Source organism: Natator depressus, chromosome 8 (genome assembly GCF_965152275.1).
Source record: "Natator depressus isolate rNatDep1 chromosome 8, rNatDep2.hap1, whole genome shotgun sequence".
Taxonomy (NCBI): Eukaryota; Metazoa; Chordata; order Testudines; family Cheloniidae; genus Natator; species Natator depressus.
In genome coordinates, this window is record NC_134241.1 from 95,984,116 (window position 1) to 96,007,490 (window position 23,375).

The 23,375-nt window shown below is 40.7% G+C and overlaps 1 protein-coding gene across 1 annotated transcript in view; it reads left to right on the forward strand.

Annotated features, from left to right (window-relative positions):
* Nucleotides 1-21,834, forward strand: part of ORC1 (origin recognition complex subunit 1) — a 36,155-nt gene extending 14,321 nt beyond the window's left edge. Inside the window, exons 6-18 of the mRNA XM_074962313.1 lie at nt 2,442-2,736; nt 4,261-4,371; nt 4,486-4,590; nt 6,714-6,915; nt 8,191-8,297; nt 9,236-9,337; nt 9,942-10,113; nt 12,632-12,739; nt 14,863-15,012; nt 17,942-18,061; nt 19,780-19,946; nt 21,035-21,122; nt 21,575-21,834. Of these exons, the coding sequence (XP_074818414.1) occupies nt 2,442-2,736; nt 4,261-4,371; nt 4,486-4,590; nt 6,714-6,915; nt 8,191-8,297; nt 9,236-9,337; nt 9,942-10,113; nt 12,632-12,739; nt 14,863-15,012; nt 17,942-18,061; nt 19,780-19,946; nt 21,035-21,122; nt 21,575-21,769 (1,922 nt within the window). The 3' untranslated portion in view covers nt 21,770-21,834. The remainder of the gene's footprint in view (nt 1-2,441; nt 2,737-4,260; nt 4,372-4,485; nt 4,591-6,713; nt 6,916-8,190; nt 8,298-9,235; nt 9,338-9,941; nt 10,114-12,631; nt 12,740-14,862; nt 15,013-17,941; nt 18,062-19,779; nt 19,947-21,034; nt 21,123-21,574) is intronic.
* The last annotated feature ends 1,541 nt before the right edge of the window (nt 21,835-23,375 follow it).

Genomic DNA, 23,375 nt, shown 5'->3' on the forward strand with positions numbered 1-23,375 from the left:
TTTTGGGTAGTAGCAGCATCAAGAGCAAGAGTCCCATCTCTACCTGCTTCATAGCTGATCCAGCCACTGAATATGTCATAAGGAACAGATATAAGATGCTGACCAGTGTGGGATCAGCACATTGAGGATGGCTACCCCTTTCTATGCAGTTGACTATTGATCATCGTCCCCTTAGTAGCTGGCCTTTTGAGCTGTATTGGAGGTGTATTTTGAGGTGTATTGGAGATCTTTATTACTGCCTGTCATGACAGATTTGCTGAGTAAATACTGCAGGGAATTTTGCACTGAAGGAGGTTATCGTTGGGCAAAGGATGTCACATAAAGAAGAAAATAAATAATCCGAAAAGGTAGTCTGGTTTTCTAGTAGATGTAACCCGTGCGAATGCAATATGGCTCTTTGTCCCCTTCTAGTTTCTAGACCAGGTGCAGTGGTTGAAGACTACTGCCACCTCTAAGTTAATGGACCTGGATCTTTAACTCAAGCAGTAGAGGTTTGTTCTCTTAGATACAGAGACCCTGGCTTCAGTCCCTGTATGTGACCCAGCCACTTAGCTGTGATTAACACAATTGGCGGACCACTCTCAGGGGTTGAATTGAAGGAGGAAGAAGTAATAGCACACTCCCCTGCTCCACCCTCACCCTAAGCCCCAATCACCAGGGACTGTACTCAATACATTGGGGGAGATCTTTGGAATGATCGTCCCTCTTCTTGTGTTCTTTGATCAGTGAAATAGTAAACACTGACACTTAAACTAGCCTCTTTAGGCTTCAGAGTTAATGCCCCACAGAGGAACAAACTTTATCTATTTATCTTGCATGTTGCTATTATTTCAGGTAGTCCAAAGGCTCAGCCGTTGCATTGAATTGCATTCTGTTCGTGTAATAATAGTTACATTTGCAACAATAGGGGTAGAGATGTAATCTGCATTTTAAATGAAAGATGATATAGTGCAGCACAAAATCCATGTGTGACAGAAAAGTGCTGGTTTGCCAAGCTGCCAGAAATCAGCCCAATTTGATCCACGTGCTTTAATGGGATGTCGCCTGGGGAATCCATTTAATAAATTTCAGTGACTGCTGCTTAGTTAGGAAGTATTAGAAAAAGTTTCTCGAAGTGGGGAAGGATTAGCCAGTGCTGAAGTTAGTGTGGTGGTCCATTGTGGGATTCCATGTTTGTGTCTCAACGATTCTATATCAAATGTGCTTAGTTTACAAGCAAAACTTATTTCCAACTGGCAGTCCTGGAAACTCAGTCTGGGATCTGAGTCAAGCTGGGTTCTTTCCTTCTCTCATATCATTACCAATGATAAAAGTTCTGTAGGCCAGCTTTTGTTCTTAGTAATGTCCTTGTGCCTTCCCTAGAGTCTTGCATAGATTTGCAGACGTTCGAATAATTGGAATCTTTGTAAACAGTTTTATAACTTTAATAAACTTTTATAAGCAGGTTTTTTTGCACGGGAAGGAATTACATTCAGCTCCCTCCTCTCTCAGCTGTGTTGGCTACGCATGGATAACAAATAAGCAGTAGTGTAAACATATTTTAATTACTGTAGCAAATAGGATGTCTCAGTTCAGGTGTGGGGGAGCAAATCTGCTAACTAAGAAGGTGCAATTTTCATGTCATTTTTCAAGAGCAGAAGAATGCTTTGGCTCAGGAATGATATAGGTGTGGATAGAATTATAAAGCTCTAGTTGTTTTTTAATACAGAAGTTGCAAAACAAAAAAGAGTGCAGTGAAAATTAGTTGGTCTGGTAAGCATAGTATTTTTGATTTAATGACCTTTGTAAATTGGGGTCATTATTTAAAGGGGATGATAAACTGTCTGTAGGAGTACTAAGAGTTAGATCCCTTTAATTTCAAAGGTACTGGTTTGAGGTTGCTGTAAATCATGCAGTGTTCCTGCTGTGTTGGTGATTGTAAAATATGTACATCATCTGTCAAGCGGGAGTGTGGGGCAATGGATCAACCAGCACATATACATTGTTGGTAATTTCCCTGGTCTGATGTCTGTCTCCTGTTATGAAGAGTAGATGGGTACTTCAGTAGACACTGAGGGTCAGATTATTCCAGTCTACTGGTTAAGCGTACATTTAGGTGGCTACTTTAATTATGGCCTGACTAGATAAGAGACTGTTTAGCTGCGTATGTGTGCAATCAAGAATACACATACATCTGGATGTTCACATGCAAACTAACGCTCAGATGAGCTTATACTTGGGAAAGGGGGAATATGGGGCTTGAAAATTCAGACCCTAAATCTGTGTTCCATCTTCTCACAAAGGAAATGTTTTTCATATTAAGTAGTTCAATTATTCATCCTCCATCATGTAACCCTAAAAAGCAGTTAGATTATATGCCACGAGTGGCTTGGCAGCTAAGAGTTAACCAAATCAGTCATATTAAAACTTGGTGACCTTTTGTTATGGTGTTTGGTTTTTAGGTCCTACGAAATCTAGAAACAAACTCACAGGATGCGATGTTTTAGAACTCTTGGGTGATGACTGTGATGCTTTAGAGGCCCTGGAACCATCAGCTACCAAGAGAAAGGTGACATTCACTGAGATTTTGGGCTCCCCTCCAAAAATATCTCGCACCAATGGTGAGCCAGACTCACCACTGAGTATCAGGGGAGACTGGACTAAGCTAGCTGAAACAATAAGGATATCTCCCTACAGAAGGGGCCAAGATTCCAGCCTGAAAGCCATGAATCTTGATGGGAAAGATGATGACACATGGTAAGTGGCAGCATTGTTCTAATGCATCTTTGATTGGCACCCCTGTTCTTTGTATCTTGTTTCCCTTTTTTTAAAATAAATCATTGTCTTGAAGCAAGATATTATCAAAGATCCTGAAGGAAAGAGCAGGTGCTTCCTGCAAAGATGTTACTGGTTAACAGTAGATGTTCTTTACAGCAAATTGGGGGAATCCAAAAAAAACCACACCCTGAGAGACAAAATATTGGATATGAGTGGTGGTAACTCAGTATTCAGTGCCCTTCCAAAAATACTTATTTTCAACCTAACACTTTTAATACTGGGATTTTGGGAAGACTTTTTAGCTTTCATTTTCTTTTCCAAATTGGTTGCTATTTCCTCTATCTGCTTGGAGTAGTGGGGAAAGCTTTACCATGTTTTATATTTTATTTTGCTCCCATTATTCCCTGCCCTCCTACTCAATTTTTATTTTAAAGAAATCCCACTTTGAACAGTTTTCCGATCATAGGAGAGTACTGACAGTCTGTGAAATCCCAGAATATGCTCAAATGCTTTGCCTGCTACTGATGTAGAAAAGCTTTAATAATTACAAGAGGCTCCATGGACCTGGGTTATGGAGGAGCTTCCAAAGCAAAAGGGTACATGGAGGGGGAGGAATGTAAGGGGTTTGGAAAATGGGGTTGTGGGCTACACAAGTCAGGATGTTAGAGTGAGAAGTGTAGGGGTCCAGGGCAGATATGATAGGGATGCAGAAAGGGGAGGTGGTCTAGTCATGTTGACCCTCACAAGTCTATACACTGCCATCATAGTCAAAAGTCTCTTCTTCTCCTCATCAGTTTCCCTTCACTTGATGAATATATACCACACAGCTCTCATATCACCCCATGTGTGTAAGCTACACACACATATATATAGATCTGCTCAAAGATAGCCAAGCTATATTGGGCCTCATAAAATTTGTCATATGAGTCCTTCTCCAGACTTTGTGCTAATCTATTTAATTTTGTGGCAAATTAAAAAAAAAAAAAAAAAAGGAAATTCCCACACACAAATCTTAGAAAATACACTGAGCAAATTTAATTATCAGCATAATCGCTAAAAATCACAACAAGCAGGAAAAAATTCAGGTCTTCTTTATATTGTACATCATAAAAATGCAAAAAGGGACACATTTTTCTTTACATGTCCTCTTTAAAGAAGTGTTAATATGGAGCAAACATTTGATGGAACTAAATTTGTTAGTCTCTAAGGTGCCACAAGTAGTCTTTCTCTTTTTGTGAATACAGACTAACACGGCTGCTACTCTGAAACCTGACATTTGATGGAATTGTGATCTAAAGTCTCTTGGTCACACACTGTTGGTGTGCTGTTAAATGTTTGCTGTGTTGTACACTCAGAGTCTGCAATGTAGTGCAATTAAGAAATCTAAAAGAATAAAGAGGTATCTGCAATGAATTAAAGTGAGCAATTCACCACAATATGGCCCATCTAATGGGCAGGTTGTATTTGTAATGCTATAGGTAGATATCCCTTTTTTTTCATCAGGCATTTGAACAGTAGAAATGAAGAGGAGGAAACTGAGGAGAGAACCAGGGAATGCAGAAGAACAACCAAACAAGCAGCTACTTCCAAGAGCAATTCTAAAAGCGACCCAAAGTAAATCCTGATATTCAAATGATGTTCACATGTCTTATGTTCACTTATTCAAAGAGTGATTTTTCGGTCACTTGACATAAAGACTAGATACAAATAGCTTTGTTCTTTCTCTAGTTTAGCTGAGGAGCAAGAGCTGAAGACCAGGAGTCCAGTGGTGATCCCACGTTCTCATAGGAAATGTGTGCAGAAGACTACTGCTCGCATTGCAGAGCAACTCCAGTAAGTTTTCTCCATTGTGTCTGAGTCAGATTGCCATTAGTGGCTTTCAGCTCTGAGTGTTCACCTAGTTTAATGCTGAAATGCAAATCAAATGAATCTCATTCATGCAAGGAAATAGTTTGTGTGATTGCGAAGCAAATTGTTCTCAAGAAAACAATTCAGAATCCTTCTGCTGCATTTTCAAATTAAAGCATATACTTTCATCCTTTAATTAAAGTAAACTGCAAGTAAAAAACAAGAAACATTGTTTTTACCCATTACTGTTGTTCTGTGATGTATTAAGACACTCATTTGTTTTTTTTCCCAAAAATGCTTTCTGCATATTGTTTTACTTGATAATTGGGATTTGATGTTTCCACTCTTCTTGCTGGTGGATTCTTTGAGAGGTGAAGTGAAATGGTGACATCACCAACGGCTGAAGCCTGAGTGACAGTTTTTCTAGTTCTCATCTGAGTGGGAGAAGGGTCTTGAGTCCAAGGTCCTGTCCATGGTGCAACTTTTAGTTTAGTTTGTAACCTGGTAGTTACCAGGCCAGTGGTCTCTAAATAGGTTTATGTTCACGCTTCATATAAAAAACTTGTTTAGTAACTGAGGGCTAACAGTGTTCACCCCTGGAGCGCTACCAGTTCAGCATGCTTTTTTGAAGTTCAAACAGCACTCTCTCTCTGCCTGTGTACCCAGTTTGACAAGTCCTCCTCCTTCCCACCTATCTAGTGCCCTACCCCATATGCAGATGCTGCTGCTCTGTATGTGCATCCACCATGCACTGTTTTCCCAGAATCCAGTGAATTAAGGGTTAGACAGCATAGTAGGTTTGTATGTGTACAACTGAGATAGCAAGACTTCTGCCGTGTGAACAGTTGATGGTGCCATTAAGTGGTTACAAAATCATAGTTAAGTGATGTAGTGCAGACTGGCCTTACATTAGCTGTCCTGAGAGGAGAAAGAACCTGATGTTCCTGATATTACCAATGGGGAGGGGAAGGAGGGAAGTGAATATATGTATTTGGAAACAGTGAGGTCATCTTCACACGTCAGAAAAGAAGAGTAGGAAGGGGCACAAACTAAATTTTACTTTACAGTTTGCCTTTAAATATACAGATAAAATAAATATGGTGTGGACTGTATCTTCTGTTTTAACTTGCAAATAAACACAAAAAGATTTGGTTCTATTTTAGGATTTTATATTGCAGCCCATCACCATAATATTTGAACACTGTCCATGTAAAATGATAATAGCGGTCCCAAGTGGGCTTTGTGAGGTCACTTTTTGCATGTTGGTGTAAAAACTCTGCTTGAAGCATCTGGAGTGAATACGGTCTTTCTAAGGTTAAAAATAAACTGGAAGGGAGAGGAGTGAATTGAGGCTGTCTTTACACATCATCAAAGGAGCAATAAAGAGCACAGATGCAAGTGCTTCACATTAATTAGTACTATAGAACTGCCATCCATATGGGGCAGTCAGATGACCCTATTAATGTTAGCCAATGGCTGCCTTCACTAGTGAATAGATCTCTTCTCACAAAGCCTGACTAAGCCAATATGCTATTCCCCATGTTGGGAAGTCTGTCAAACTCTGGGTCTGGTGAATCGGAAGTAGGCTCTCTGTGGGCCAGGACTGAGTCTGTATATTGCCCACTTGTTCGGGTATCTATGATCAGTATTAGCAAGCTACTCTGTAGTGTATACAGAGTTCTGTCCCAGACACTGACAACAGAAACAGCCCAGATGATGTTACCTGCTATTACAAGTCTTTAAATACTGACACTTGAGCATCCAGAAGCAGAGTGGTAATAGCAAGAAGTTCAAATGCAGCTCCAGAGCAACAAAAATGAGTATAGAGTATGCAGGACTTAATAACACGATAGTTACACTTGATGATCAGCAAACTGACTTTTCTTAAACCAGCCTAGCGTAATGACCATGGAAAATATACAAGGGCAGGTACAAAATCTTTGCTTGCTCATTGCCATAATAATTAGAGAAATAAAACAACAACAAAAAATCTTCTCTTATCAATAATTATTCCCAGGTGACTGAAACATTGTGCAGCTGTTTTTATATTGTCATTAGATATTCCTTGTTTGGTTTTTCCAAATCCTCAGTCTGTTTTTCTTTTTTAGTTTTTTAAATATATCTGAGCAGGATCAGGAAGATGACTACCTGCCTAGCACAGACTGCTCTGATTCCAGTAGCAGTGAGGAAGAAGAGAGCATGGTGCCCTCTACACCCAAAAGGAAAACAAGATCAAGCACCACACTGAGCACCCCAATATCTTCGAGGAAACCCTCTGATACCACCCCTGCTAAGACCCCCAGAAATGCTGTAAGATTCCTGCAGGCCATTGGCCTGAAAAACATTTGCTCTGGGTTTGTTAGTTCTAACTAAGCCATTTGTTTCATCTGAGTGTTTCATGCATGTATACCAAGGTGAACGAATCATCTGGAGCAAGGTGGCTCAGTGTGCGAAGTAAGGTACCTGCTGAATTATGTATATTGTGCCACTATAAATCAGAAAAGGCCAGCCTTAGGGGGGGAAATGTTGTTTTGGACTGGAGATGAAAGATAAATTATAGATGTGCATGTTGTCCTATCTTGTGGATTATGCCTCTGCTTCCTGAAACACAATAGAAATGAAGTCCTTTGTTACTAATGCCTGAAAGCAGTGTTTCTCAAACTGTGGATCAGGACCCAGGTCCCTGGCTGATGGTAGATAGAATAAAAAATCAAGAACCAAGGGGTGAGGAGGAATTGAGATGTTTAGTAGGGAGGTGGTCCATGAAAGAATCTTTCTTTGAAAAAGTGATGTACAGAATACTTGAAGAATCCCACCTTAAACTATTAAAACTGAAACTATTTAAATCTATGTCACCATTGATGGTCTTCTGTGTTTATACAGTGCCTAACTGTGGGGTCCTGATTGGTGACTGGTTCTTCTAGGCACTATGGTAATACAAATAATTGAGGTGCTGTTTGTTTGCTTTGTTTTTCAGTTGGACACTGAAATTAGACATGAGAGTCACTGCCTATTCAGTCTCTCTGGTTCTTGTGGTTTTACAGCATCACAAGGGGGATTGTTTAAATTTAAAAACTCTTCAGATGCTTAAAAGTTTCATGTTTCAGAGTAACAGCCGTGTTAGTTTGTATTCGCAAAAAGAAAAGGAGTACTTGTGGCACCTTAGAGACTAACCAATTTATTTGAGCATAAGCTTTCGTGAGCTACAGCTCATTTCATCGGATGAAAGCTTACGAAGCTTAGCTCAAATACGAAATACGAAAGCTTATGCTCAAATAAATTGGTTAGTCTCTAAGGTGCCACAAGTACTCCTTTTCTTTTTAAGTTTCATGGGATTTTTTTAATTGGGGGGTTCAAATATCCCCCTTAAAAAAAAAAAGCCCAAATTTTATGTCTAAATCTTTGTCAGATATCCTTAATAAAGTCCAGCTCTCTCCTCACTTTCACACCCTGAAATCCTCAAATGATCTTTGAGCATAAACAATCTTTTGCAAATGTAGACAGAAGATGGTCTCTAATATAAATACGTCTAATACTATACAGAACCTACTTCTAGTGTTTGAAGATTTTGACTTTTCTCTGCAGTCTGAGCCAAGAACCCCCAAGACGCCCCGAAATGCTACTCCCAGAATTCCCATTCGAAACCAAGCAACAGAGAAACCAGCCAATGTGCTAGAAGAGGCCCGATTAAGGTAAAGTATAGCAGAGGGATTATCCTGTTACTTCAGCAGAGAAATGAGGAACAAGAGGTAACACCAAGGAAATGCTACCTTTGCTTTATTCCTATGGGGTAAAGGCACACATGCAATTTCCAAGCTAAGGCTTTCCTCAAGAACTGGCAACAGCAGAAGCATCCTTGGTTCAGAGACTAAGGGCAGGAATACTCTTCAGGATTAAAAACATTTAGACTGGTCTATGCATACTAAGTTTAGGTTTCTGGATATGTAAATTTTCTTCCAACATTTTCCTTTTTGCTTCTCAACAATATTCATTACTAAGATCCCTGAGCTACAGAAATTGGTAGCAATATTTATTTTACTCTGCACAATGCTAGAGAATCAATGGGTCTCTCCTACCTTCTGCAGGGCACTTATGTACTGGCTCCCATTAGTGGAAAAAAACCACTAGTTTTTAGTTTTTAGTCCTACATGCTCCGTTGAAATAAATGCTTGTAGGATTGGCCGTGTCTTTCTCTCAACTCCTTCCCTTTACTTGACTGTCTCACCCCTAATACTTCCTGTTATCAGGTTCTTCTATTCCTTCATTCTTTCCTTTTTGTGGTTTTTGTAAATTTGTCTGGACAAGCAGTAGATTAATTTTCCTGACTTTTGCACATTCGTGCTGTTTGCTTGCGAAGATTAGAGCATGTGGCATCTGGAAGCTTTTGGAGAACATATGTGAAGGCTAGGTTAAGGTCACTTTCTAAAAGACTTTAAGATTTATGATTCCTTTTAAAACAAAAACAAAAAATAAACCAAGCACTCTTACAGTGTAAGGCAGATTCCAGGTATCTATATGTATTTGTGTGTGTAGGAAGAGGGGGATTCTTCCCACTTGCCTTTCTGCAAGTTGGAGCTTTGAAAACTCTTAAATCTTGACTAGTGTGTTTTCTTTTTTGTTTCAATCAAAGGCTGCACGTTTCCACCATCCCAGGTTCCTTGCCTTGCCGAGAAGAGGAGTTCCAGGATATCTATAATTTTGTAGAAAGCAAACTTATTGATGGAACAGGAGGGTGAGTTGTCTGATGGCCTACTTCTGTATACAGTTGGGAGGTTGGTCAGAGGCACCTATAAGCACTTCAGCAGGCTGTTTGGGTAAATAGAGAGAAATTTTATTCCACTGAAATGCAATTTGGGAAAGGAAAGGAGGCAGTAACTCACCCAGATCATGTTTGTCTGTGGCAGAAGAGCAGCAGTAGTCTGTCTTCTAATCTTTCTGAATAAATTATTCCCAGTTTGTTGAAATTCATATAATCCTAGCAGTGTTTTGCTTTTGGCTCTACTTGATAAAAAAAACTCTCATGCAGTCTCTCTGCTTACTCAGATTTTAACTAAAGACTGAGATATCTAGTCAATTTCAGATGCGCTGGGAAAGATAATTTTTTTTTTGCCTGTTCTATAGAAGTAGTAATAACTCAGCATATAATCTTTATGACCCTGCTGTGAGGCAGGCAAATGTTATCCCCAATGTGCAGATAGAAAAACTGAAGTTTAGGGACTTGCCCAAGGCAACCGAAGAGAGTCATTTTCAAAGCTGGGTTTAGAATTTGGGAGTTCCCAGCTCCCAATCCTGTGTGCAGATCACTGAGATCATGAATGGATCCTCTCCTGTTTCAGGTGTATGTACATTTCTGGGGTTCCTGGAACAGGCAAAACAGCAACTGTTCATGAAGTAATTCGTTGTCTCCAAGAAGCAGTAGAAAATGATGAGCTACCATCCTTCCAGTTCATAGAAATCAATGGCATGAAACTGACTGACCCTCACCAGGCCTATGTGCAAATATTACAGGTGAGCAAGGCCTCTCTGACATATCCCTGATATGAATGGAAATTGAACTCCAGTCACTTTTCTTTCTCAGATCCCTATACCCAGCCTTATGTGAGCCATAACTCTAACTAACACATCCCAGCAGTCCTCTCAAGGAACAGCATGCTTTTCTCCTAGGACAGGATTGTAAAGTGATCTCATTTTGGAGATTCCTACTATTAAGGCTGCAGAGATTGTTCCTTGAGTACTCTGATGTACTGAACTTCACCAAGGCGGCAGCACCAAGGAAATCAGGTTTTATAACATCAATTCCTTTAAAAAAAATTACAAAGTAGATTCCTGATTTTTTCCCCCCCCATAACTATTTGTGCATGCTTGCCTGTGTGTCTGAAAGTTGCTGAGCTGACAATACAAGAGCCCACTCTACCAACAGAATAGTTACCTAAAGGGTGACAGACCTGATAGCCACCATGCTTCAGCCCTGACAAAGAGGGACTGCCTCTGTGGAACATACAGTATTTTCAATCTCCCAGACAAGTTAATCCTTAGTATTTCTCTTGAAGCTGCCACAAATGCTGCCAGTTGAGAGGGAAAGTATTTTTATTGTGTAGATACCAGTCTTCTAAGAACTGGACTGAGACCACTAAATAGCCATCAATGGTAACAACTCATGGCCTCTGTCAGTCTAGGCAGTCAAACCAGTGACCTAGAAATGAAAGATTCTGTGTTCCATTACAAATTTTCTGAAACATCAGTTCCTTCTCTTGCAAGATTCCTGTTCCTAATTAAAGTTCAAGGTTGCATTTGCCCTGGTGGCTGGTGGTATTGGCTGAGCTACAAATGTTTCTATGCTAATGTAAGAGAGGTATTTGTTGTGGGGGGAGGAGTGCAGGAAAGGGCTGCTGTAGCCATGGCCCTTTGCTCTGCAGCACAATGAAACCACGTTCCATGGCAAGCACCACTCCATTCCAAGGTACTTTTTTGCCATAAGATATCCATCCTCCCAACTCTGACAAAAACACACACAAGTATGGATCGTTGTAGAAAACGCTCACTGGTGTAAAATAGGTCAAGGCTTATTTTCAGCAATGATTAGTGTTGACAATAGGGCATTTTCACTGCTTTCCATAAGGCTGGTCTCTGTCAGCCCCACCATTTGTGATGTTATGCAGGCATCCCAGCTTAGAACATCCTTCCTCTCCCCTGGGTTCCAGGCAAAGGGAGCTTGTAGCCAACGTAAACTACTCATCTCTCTGGTTCCCCTGGCCTTGACGGCTGCACTGCTCTCCAGGCAGCTCAGCCTGTCAACATACATTTCTGGTTCCAGCTACTTCCCTGGCTGAAAGCTTGTCCCACTCTGGTTCCCTGACCTGCTGCTATATGGCTCCATGGAACAGTGCAGGGAACAATCACTGTAATCCATTTGACTCTCCTTTGTGAGGAAAGCAACAGGCAGCTACCAGCAGGTTTTGGCAGAGATCAGGGAGTGAGAAAACAGATCTTCAGGCCCCATGCTGTGGCAAAAATACTGAATTCCATGGCATCTTGGGAAAATGCAAAATTCCATAGCTGTGGAATCATGGAGTCCATGGGACCTGACTCAGATAACCAAGGGAGTGTGCACACCTCTCAATTGTTGTTTCAGGCTGTCTTCAGATTGAGGAAGAAAATAATGCATCAATTTACATTCTGTGTTTTCAAGGTTATCTTTGCAATCCTCAGTCCTAGAAACACTTTTTTAAAATGAAAGCTGATATTCTGGAGCACAGTTCTGCAGTCATGGAATTCGTAGTGCCCTGGCTTATAATGTGTGGAAGGGAGAAGAATGTACTTTATATGCCCCTTCCTAAACAGTCATGTTTACCTGGTTTTCCTGTACCCGCATGATTCTGAACTTGTGGCTATCTGACTGTTATGTATGTGATGTAGTTCTGAAATGGTCACACTGATTCCTATGTGCCTCAAGAGCTGCAAAGGAAAAGCTATAATATGGACAGCAGTTTACATTATTACCTCTTGCTTTATAGATCAATTCAGAAGTAAACTTGGAGAAAGATTAGACAGAAGAGTATTTAGTCCAAGGTCTTTTTGGCTATAATAAATTCTTTAATATGGACCCGAGATTGCTGGAGTCAGACAAGTTATTCTTGCAACTGGTTTGGGCTGGCAGCAGGGCTTTCTTATTTCAGGGTCTCTGTGAAGCCCTCTAAGTGTGCCTGCTTAAATATTTCTAAGACTATCTTCAAGGGTTTGTTGCAAGATCTCTCTATTTGAACAAGTCACCCGTGACCATTATTACCTTCCTTTTAACTAGGTCTTTCCTGATTCCTTGTCTTTTCCTTTATGTCCAGTTTTTGGTAGAGTGATTTGTCTTTTTGAGGGCTCCTGAGCCCAGTTCTGTCGGGTTAACTTGTGTGTGTGTGTAGTGTTCAGCTACTTGGTGATGTGCAGTAGACAGATGTCAAACAGACTAAGAATTAGACCCCTAGGTATTGGACTATAGACTGATTAATCTTGTGTACTGTTTAATCTCATTCAGCTACTGACCGGTCAGAAGGTGACAGCAACCCATGCTGCAGAGCTGTTGGCAAAGCTATTCAGCACACCAGGGCCAAAAAGGAAGACCACAGTGCTGATAGTGGATGAGGTGAGGAGAAGGGTCCCACACCCCCTTTACTCTAATATCACAGGGAGTGGATATTTTGGGGGCTAGATGAGAATGCAAGGGGGATTATCAAATGGCCTGTATGTGTTTTAAAATTAGGAGACAGTGGGAGATTCAAGGCACCAAAATGAATCTTTTGGGCAATCCTGTGAAACTGAATGTACAGAATGAGCCTTTCTGCTGCCTTAGTAGGTTAGACCAATGAGAGCACATTATAACTCTCCTCTGTGTTGGCTTCCGGTTCGCTTCTAGGTACAATTTAAGGAGTTAGTTACAGTCTGTAAAGCCCTTAAAATAGACTGTGATTCAGCTACAATAGAGGCTGCCTGTTGTCTGGGTGTTTTCTTCTTACTGCGAAAGCAAATTCAGTAATGTTATGGGGACACTGTGTTCTAGTTTGCAAACCTTCTATTTGGAAACTTTTTGCAAATGCATTCTATGTGTAGTAATGAAAAACTAATAGACCACACTCGGTGCTGGGATCTTACTCAGATGCACAAGCATCTTGTCTTATAAACCTATTAGTAATAGTAGAATTAGTATTACAGCAGCACCTAGCGATTCCAGCTGAGACTGAATTCAAAGTACAAGTTCTTAGTAAAAGACAGTCCCTTCCCTGAAGAGCTTAAAGTCTAAATAGATGAGACAGATAAAGGGTGGAAGAATGGAAGTAGTAGTATCCCCGTGTTACAGATGATGAAATGAGACAATCTGACAAGATCCCTCTCCAAAGGCTCTTAAGCAAAGTAAGCAGCCATGAATATGAGTGGTTGTCCTCTCATAGATCAGTAACTGGTTAAAAGATAGGAAACAAAGGGTAGGAATAAATGGTCAGTTTTCACAGGGGAGAGAGGTAAATGACGGGGTCCCCCAAGGATCTGTACTGGGATCTGTGCTGTTTAACATATTCATAATTGATCTGGAAAAAGGGGTAAACAGTGAGGTGGCAAAGTTTGCCGATGATACAAAATTATTCAAGATAGATATGTCCAAAGCAGACTGTGAAGTTACAAGGGGAGACCTCAAAATTGGGTTACTGGGCAATAAAATGGCAAATGAAATTCAATGTTGATAAATGCAAAATAATGTACATTGGAAAACATAATCACAACAAAATGATGGGGTCTATCTGTTACCATTCAAGAAAGAGATTTTGAAATCATTCTAGATAGTTATCTGAAAACATCTGCTCAGTATGCAGCAGTAGTCAAAAAAAACTAGGAACCATTAGAAAATGGATAGATAAGACAGAAAATATAATAATGCCACTATATAAATCCATGATATGCTCCCATCTTGAATTCTGCTTGCAGTTCTTGTTGCACCATCTCAAAAAGATATATTAGAATTGGAAAAAGTAAAGAGAAGGCAGCAAAATTAATTAGGCGTATGGAGCAGCTACCATCTGAGGAGAGATTAAAAACACTGGGACTGTTCAGCTTGGAAAAGAGATGACTGAGGGTGGATATAATGTGATTTTTGTGGTCCTCTGAATGATTTGGAGAAAGTGAATAAGGAAGTGTTGTTCACCCCTTCAGATAACACAAACCAGGGGTCACCCAATAAAATTAATAGGCGGCAGGTTTAAAACAAACATAAAGAAGTACTTTTTCACACAACGCACAATCAACCTGTGGAACTCGTTGCCGGGGGTGTTGTGAAGGCCAAAAGTATAAGTGGTTCAAAAAAGAATTAGATAAGATCATGGAGGATAGGTCCATCAACTGCTATTAGCCAAGGTGGTCAGGGATGCAACAGCATGCTCTGGGTGTTCTTAAACCTTTAACTGTTAGAAGCTGTGACTGGACAACAGAGGATGGATCACTCGATAAATTGCGCTGTTCTATTTGCTCTCTGTGAAGCATCTGGCAGCGGCCACTGTCAGAGGACAGATATACTGGGCTATATGGAGCATTGGTCTGATCCAGTACGGCCATTCTTATGTTCTTATGAGACAGAGATGTGAAATGACCCAGATTATATAGGAAGTCTGTGGCAGGGCCAGATATTGAACCTACCTCTCCTGAGTCTTTATCAGGTGTCTTAACCACAAGACCATCCTTCCTCTCCAATTAACATCTGTCTCCTTTCTCTTCTGGGTCCAGCTTGACCTCCTGTGGACCCGAAAGCAGGATGTGATGTACAATCTATTTGACTGGCCAACCCAAAAGCAAGCCAAGCTGATCATCCTGGCCATTGCTAACACCATGGATTTGCCGGAGAGGATCATGATGAACAGAGTAGCTAGCAGGCTGGTATGTCCTGCCAGCTTTGTTGCTATGCTGAGAGGTGATATGGGGACATTTAGTTGCAGTCCAGTGTGATTGGGAAGAGGCAGAGGGTGAGCAACATTACAGAAGTAAACCTAAAATATTGCCTTTTTAGTCCCTTCTCTCAAGGGGGGAAAGGGTGGATGATGAATGTTCTGGATCCAAAGAAAGGAAGTGCAGGAACCAGCTCGCTAATTAGAGGCTATATCAAGAAGGGGAGCTGTCAAGGTTCCTTCCCTACCCTGAACGCTAGGGTACAGATGTGGGGACCTGCATGAAAACCTCCTAAGCTTACTTTTACCAGCTTAGGTTAAAACTTTCCCAAGGTACAAACTATTTTACCCTTTGCCCTTGGACTTTCGCTGCCACCACCAAACGTCTAACCGGTATTATTATTATTAGGAAAGAGCCCGTTTGGAAACATCTTTCCCCCCAAAATCCTCCCTTACCTTTACACCCCCTTTCCTGGGGAAGGCTTGAATAAAAATCCTCACCAATTTGCATAGGTAAACACAGATCCAAACCCTTTGATCTTAAGAACAATGAAAAAGCATTCCGTTTCTTAAAAGAAGAATTTTAATAGAAGAAAAAGTAAAAAGAATCACCTCTGTAAAATCAGGATGGTAAATACCTTACAGGGTAATTAGATTCAAAACATAGAGAATCCCTCTAGGCAAAACCTTAAGTTACAAAAAGACACAAAAACAGGAATATCCATTCCATTCAGCACAGCTTATTTTCTCAGCCATTTAAAGAAATCATAATCTAACGCATATCTAGCTAGATTACTTACTAAGTTCTAAGACTCCATTCCTGTTCTGTCCCCAGCAAAAGCATCACATAGACAGACCCAGACCCTTTGTTTCTCCCCCCCTCCAGCTTTGAAAGTATCTTGTCTCCTCATTGGTCATTTTGGTCAGGTGCCAGCGAGGTTATCCTAGCTTCTTAACCCTTTACAGGTGAAAGGGTTTTTCCTCTGGCCAGGAGGAATTTTAAAGGTGTTTACCCTTCCCGTTATGTTTATGACAGGAGCCCTCTGTATTCTTTCGTGTCAGGATGAATTAGGGAAATTGGAGCCAGATGACTTTATAAAATTTGCAAAAAGAAAAGGAGTACTTGTGGCACCTTAGAGACTAACCAATTTATTTGAGCATAAGCTTTCGTATTTCGTATTTGAGCTAAGCTTCGTAAGCTTTCATCCGATGAAGTGAGCTGTAGCTCACGAAAGCTTATGCTCAAATAAATTGGTTAGTCTCTAAGGTGCCACAAGTACTCCTTTTCTTTTTGCGAATACAGACTAACACGGCTGTTACTCTGAAACCTATAAAATTTGCAGTTATGCATGTTAGGATTTGGATAATCACATGTCATACTTCACTGGGTAAACTGATTGCCCCAGGGTCAGAGAGAATTCCTTTGCTACTCATCCCCATCACATCATTGCACAATGGCTTATTGCCTTTCTCTGAAGTATAAGGTGTTGCATACTTTGGGACAGAATATTGGACATGGTCTGATCCAGTGTGTAACAAATTATATTTTCCTAACCATATTTTCAATGCTGTTCAGAAAAGTGGCTTGTTAAAATTGGACCAGGATTGCAGATTGATTCCGTCGGTGACTTTCAGATCTCAGTTTACAAGTAAAATTATTTTTTCTAAATGCCAGGCCTGCAAACTTAACCTGGGATCTGATTACTTTTTGTCTCATGTATAATCAATAGAAATAAAGATTCTGGGTAGTTCTAAATTCTGTTGTCTTGTGGAACATTGAAGGCAGTAGGTTGCACAGGTGCAACCAAAGGCACAGTTTGGCCCAACAATTGACATTTAGTTAATTCCATTGATGCCTGAGCCAGAACAGAACTAACTGTCCAGGGATAACAGGAGTATTTTATTTGAGCATAAGGTGCCACAAGTACTCCTTTTCTTTTTGCCAATACAGACTAACACGGCTGCTACTCTGAAAGGAGTACTTTAGTCATTAAAGTCAGTAGTTAAGACTTTGCATGTTTATGTACACATGCAGGTATATATGTTAAGTGAGAAATGGCTATTTTTACATAGAGTAGAGCCTCTCCTTGAGTGATTCTGAGACACATGGGTCACATTTAAAAGCTTCCTTTACTGGGGCAGCCTGATGGCCCATAGTTCCTGTGCTGGAAACCTGCATTTTGAAAGTAGGTGCTCCTTCTCCTCAGGTCCATTGCAGTGGGGGCAGGCCATGCTGTCAGCTTCCCTGGAGAGTTTCAATGGCTTTCACTTAAATGGGTGCACCTTTTTCTTTTGCATTTGCTGTGTATGGTGCAGCAATGATGAAAGTTTTGAACTGGTCTTGGGGGATGAATGGAGAGACTGCTCCCACTGCAGAAGTTGAAAAAGTTATCCATAGCAAGCCATGCTTGTGAGAAGATTGACAATGAGCTATTTTGGAAGCCATTAATGCGCAGGCCCCAATGTGTGTGAAGGGGACATAGAACAGCCTCTAAGGGTATGCTTACACAGCAAATAAAAACCCGTGGTTGGCCATGCCAGCCAACTCAGGATTGCGGGGTTTGGGCTGTGGGGCTATTTCATTGCTGTGTAGACTTCGGGCTCTGGCTGGAGCCCGAGCTCTAGGACCCTCTATGGAGCTCAGGCTCCAGCCTAAGCTCAAAGTCTACACAGCAATGAAATAATCCCACAGTCCAAGCCCCACGACCCCGAGTTGGCTGGCATGGGCTAGCCATGAGTTTTTCTTTGCTGTGTAGACATGACATACCTTAAGAGTTTTAATTGGTGAGGAGGGGACACTTTTTCCTTAAGAGTCAAGAAATGATTTAGACAAGCACTCCTTGCTGTGAAATTACACAGCATCAATAAATCCATACTGTGTGTTAACAGGTAAATAATTCTTACTCATTTGTTCTCTATAGGGTCTCACCAGAATGTCCTTCCAGCCCTACACCTACAAACAGTTACAGCAGATTATCTCATCCAGGCTGAACCACATAAAAGCATTTGAAGAGGATGCAATCCAGCTAGTTTCCAGAAAGGTAAACACAGAACAGGACTGGGTTATCTGTGTTGCACCATTAAGTGAGGGGGTTAGTGTCAGAGGAGCATAATAGACTGTAGTCAGTAATGGAGAGCAGACCCATCTCCATGGTTGGACATTTCATTCCAACGGGTGGAGGAGGATGCTGGCACTGTGCCCTCAACAGACTGGTGTGCAGAGCAGTGCTGTAAGGTGTGATGCTGGAGCAATCTGCTTGCCTGTTCCCTCTTGGTTCAGTAATGTCACACAGTAATGAAGACTAGGAGCATTGCAGTAGGATCCTGATAATATAAAGTGGTGATATCTTTCTCCAGTATTTGGCATAATGTGAATTACTGTGTGGCATTGCAAAAATTAGTCTGATAATGATGATGGAAATATCGAGATCCACTTTCTTCAATGAGATGATCAGGCTCCAAAGTAGTCCTCACCATTCTGTCTCTCTTATTTGGAACCTGTTGTGCTTCCAGATCGATACACTCCTTGTGATAGGGGCCCATTAACTGATTAATATTTAATTTAGTGTACAAAATTGTACAAATATATTGAAGTCAATAACACTCCAAATTAAGATGTATAAATAGTTTAAAATGTCTGTTATTGTATGTTGTTAATATTGATCATTACAACCTTCTTTGAGATACACATTAGCTCACTAATTCTCACTGTTAATTGCAAACCAATAATTCTCTTTAAAAAACCACAATTGTAACTTACTTCTTGACATGGATTTAAAAGTGAGGTGCCTTTTCCTGACTTCATTGCTATTGCAAAACATAAATTAGTATGCTATGAAATATTCTCACAAATAATTGTCAAAATTAAAAAAAAAACATTTTATGAACTAGCTTAGATTTTGGTAAGATTAATAATGTTAGTTTTGCAGATTAGTCAGTAATCTGCAACGGGTCTTCTGGTCAGTGTGATTTTTTTTTTTTTTTTTTTTTTTTTTTTTTTTTTAAGAGATCACTCTATAAGAACAATATGGCCAGATTTTCAAAAGTATTGCTGGCTTGTCTCCTGTTGATAACAAGGGGAGCTGTAAGTGTTGAGCACCTTTGAAAATTAGGCCACTACTATATTTCTCTCACGCAAATTCTTTCCTGTGTTAAAATGTAAACTACAGATGGGATTTTCAAAAGCACTTAAGGGATTTTCAGTGGGTGTTGGGCATGAAATATCAGGCACTTTTGAAAATCCCCAAGCTATATATTTGGGAAAAGCCTTTTGCAATGTTCTCCTGCAGTCTGTTAGAAACAACAGATGAGAAGACCAAGCATTAGTGAGTGATAAACACCTGTGTGTATTGCTCATGGTATGATTTTTTTCTGGTTGAAAATTGATTAGAATACAGATTATGGGTAAGATTTTCAAAAATTCCCAGCGTTGACCTAACTCTACTCCCATTGAAGTTGGTGGGAGTTTTATCATTAACTTTGATAGGTGCAGAGTTGAGCCAATGCAGAGAGGTTTTTAAAAATCCCGCCTTATATGTAGAACTTGTTATACATGTATCTTTACAGCAATTGATGTAATGACCAGATTGGATTTTTGGGTTTGATCAATAAAAGTTACATTTTTAAAACAAGGATCTCTAGGAATGGCTGTCTACAGTGGCACAGCTCTGCTGATTTTAAAAGAACCCTGTCAATTCTTGTTGCTGTTTCTCAGCTGCTGGGAAGGTACTACTGTTGATGTGATGCTTTTCCTTTTCAGGTAGCAGCATTATCTGGTGATGCAAGGCGTTGTCTTGATATCTGTAGAAGGTCCACTGAGATCTGCGAGTTCTCAAGCCAGAAAAGTACTTCTGGATTGGTTAGCATGGCCCATGTAATGAAAGCTATAGATGAAATGTTTTCATCCCCTTATATAAATTCAATCAGGTAAAATTGCAGTTTAGAGGTATCTTCCCATATTTCTGCCCCAATCTCGAGCCCAATTATATAGTTTTTGTTTATCTGGGAGAATATGTAATATCTGCACTTATATCAAGCACTTTACAAACTTTGTTTCACAGCACCTTTAGGAGGGTAGGAAGCATTCCTCTTTTCCAGATGAAGGTACAGAATAAGTGCTTTGTTGTGGCAAGTGACAGATCTGGGAAGAATGCAAGGATTCTGATTCCCATTTAAACTGGATTCTTTCTTGAGAATCAGGAAATTCTGCAGGCCAAATTAGTCTCTCGGTTAAATTTGTGGAACACAATTGCCTTCAGTGCATTTGCACAGGTTGTAACTGACATGAATTTAGAAAACTGTTCATGAAACCCAAGAAAGGAGAGAATCTGGCTCAGCTTCAGTTCTGCAGAGGTTAATGGGAGAAAAAGAGTATATTTTATTTTAGTCAGTAAAGCAAGCATATATGACTTGAAGGCACACATGGAAGAGATGCCTTCAGTAAGAAGGTGTCATTTTTTCAGAGTAGAACTGTGCTTTAAATATTTATTTTAGGTCAAAACTAGAACGTGAAATTCTTAATTCACAAATGTAAATCATTCATAACATACTGAGCGTTACACATGCTCCAGTATTTTATTTGCTGAGATACAGACTTGTTCACCAGAAGGACAAATACAAATATCATTAGGTGCTGGAATTTTTTAATTCCACAGATCTGCCATATTAAAGTAATTGCACTCTGCCTATCTAGGTACCTATACATGGTCCCATCACCATAGTATGTGAGTGCTTGTAAATAGTGGCATGATGATTAAACTGCATGAAATGTTTCTAAATAACTTGTAAAGCTTTGTGTTACAATATATGGGGTGAAATGTGACACGAGAGTATGTTGGCAGGGCGATGACCTAAATAATCTTACTTTCTGAGGCAGAAAAGGGAAAAAATGTATAATGTTTTTCAGCAAGGCCTTATCAGATATTTCCTACCACTCAAACCACCTCCTACGAGTCAGTGAAGTCCTAGATTTGGTCGAGCAAGATTGGTAGTAAGATTTTCCTATTCTCTTTCAGGAATGCTTCATTGCATGAGCAAATGTTCCTGAAAGCAATTATAGCAGAGTTTCGCAGGTCAGGGCTTGAGGAAGCAACAGTTCAACAGGTACATTTACTGGTTTTTTTATAACTTGGACATTAGCTTTTGTCTTAATTATTTGACTATTTTCAAAGTGTAAATCTATTGAAACAAATCATAGAAGCAAAGATAATATATGTAATTGATATAACCCCATTCACAAAAGCTAAGGAAGATCAGAATGGAAAGGTCTTGATAGAACAAAAAAACATAGATGCTGGCATCCTAATTTATTGTATGTATTTGTATGGTTGGGTCATAGAGGAAACTTAGCTGAGTTACAATTTCTTATTTCATTGACATAGTCCTAATGTTCTGTGTTCAACAGCATGTTTGTCATCTTCACTGCAAACAGATTCAATTGTTTGTTTCTCCCCTTCCATAGAGGTTGAGAGTAGAAACCCTATCTTTTCCACCTCTTCTGTTTCCTGTTCCAATCTAATATAGTGACTAAATTGAGTTGTATCTTGTTCCTCTAGATCTATCATCAGCATGTAGCACTGTGTAGGATTGAAGGTCTGCAAATTCCTACGGTATCAGAAATTATGGCAATTTGCTCAAGACTTGGTGCCTGCCGTTTCTTGCTGGTAGAGTCCAGTAATAAATACCTGCACGTGCGGGTGCGCCTGAATATCAGCCAAGATGATGTCATGTATGCACTCAAGCAGGAATAAGGCAACAGAGGTTTTGTGTATATTTGTAGGTGTAAATATTTTAAATATTGTTAAACTTTTAAAAAGACTGGTTTTAAAAAGTTGTGTTGATAAAAATTGAACATACCAGAAACCATTGTTTTTAAACTCTTTGCTTAAATTTTTAATCTATTAAAGCACTTTTTTGTATAATAAAGAATTCCTTACTAAGTGTTTTATACCTTTGCATTTAAATCACTTGTTTTGAATGTTTTTCGGTGCTGCAGTAAGTGATATGTTTAGTAGGTGGCACTCTCTCCTCTGAGCCAGTACTTGAAAGAGTGCCATGAAACAGAGTGGAAGGTGCCCTCTTTCAAATAAGCCCTGGAAAGATGTGAAAACTGAGATTTTGACCACTTGTGGTTGTAAAGATGCTAAAGCACTTTTTGCAAGAGTAGGGGTATCTTTACTAAACTGCAGTTTAGGTAATTTTCCCTCTAAAATTTCAACTGGATACATGAGACCTGATTAACACTTTTCAAACATGTTCTAAACTTAAATTTCTCATCTGTTGCTTATGTGTAAGGCTGCGTGTAAGGCTGGATTCCATGACTTTCTGTGATCTCCGTGGCTTCTGTAGCGGCCAGTGTGGCTGGCTCCAGGGCTGCCTGAGAAGCTTAGGCAGCCCCTGGGCCAGCCACACCAGATGCTGCTGGGGCAGTCTTGGGCCACTGCGCACCCAACCCTCCCCATCCCAGCAGCAGCAGTAGTAGTTTGTTTGTGGGAGGGGGCCTGGGGCAGGGGGTTGGGGTGCGGGGAGGTGCTTACCTCAGGGGGCTCCCTGGAAGTGGCTGGCATGTCCCTGCAGCTCCTAGGCGGAGGGGCTAGGGGGCTCTGCCCTGCCCCTGCCTGCAGGCACTGCCCCTGCAGCTCCCATTGGCTGCGGTTCCTGGTCAATGGGAGCTGCGGAGCCAGCGCTCATGGAGGGGGCAGTGTGCAAAGCCCCCCTGGCGTTCCCTCCCCCTAGGAGCTGCAGGGACATGCCAGTCGCTTCCAAGGAGCTGCGCAGAGCCAGGTAGGGAGCCTGTCAGCCCCGCCAACCCTCCCCCATACCCCAGCACCAGCAGGGGCCCCAAACCATGTGCTGCTATCCTTCCTCCCCCCCCCCCCCCCCCAGCACTCACACTGCCGTCCACCCTGTGGCACCCCCGTGCCTTCCCTCCAGAGCACCTGCAGCCCCCAGCGCAAGTTTTAGTTAGGGTTATACATTATAAATCATTGTCAGGTCATGGGCCGTGAATTTTTACGGGCCGTGACCTGTCCATGACTTACTAAAAATACCTATGACTAAAACATAGCCGTATGTGCAGTGAAAGTATACAGAGCTGTAGGCAAGGCCAAAAGAGGTGGGGGGAGCATGAGTGTTTGCTATCGGAAATAAAAATGCCAGTGGAAATTTCTATTTTCATAGAAGAATGAGCTTTACGTTTCACTTTGAATTTAAGCATATTTATCTGTTACAAAGAAGAGTTTCAGAGGATTTGCCTGAAGACAGCTGACAGAGGTTTGGTTAAATTGTGTTTTCAGTGTGAAATTGTACTTGAGAAAAAAATTACCAAAATTACTGAAGACATCTTGATCTGCTATT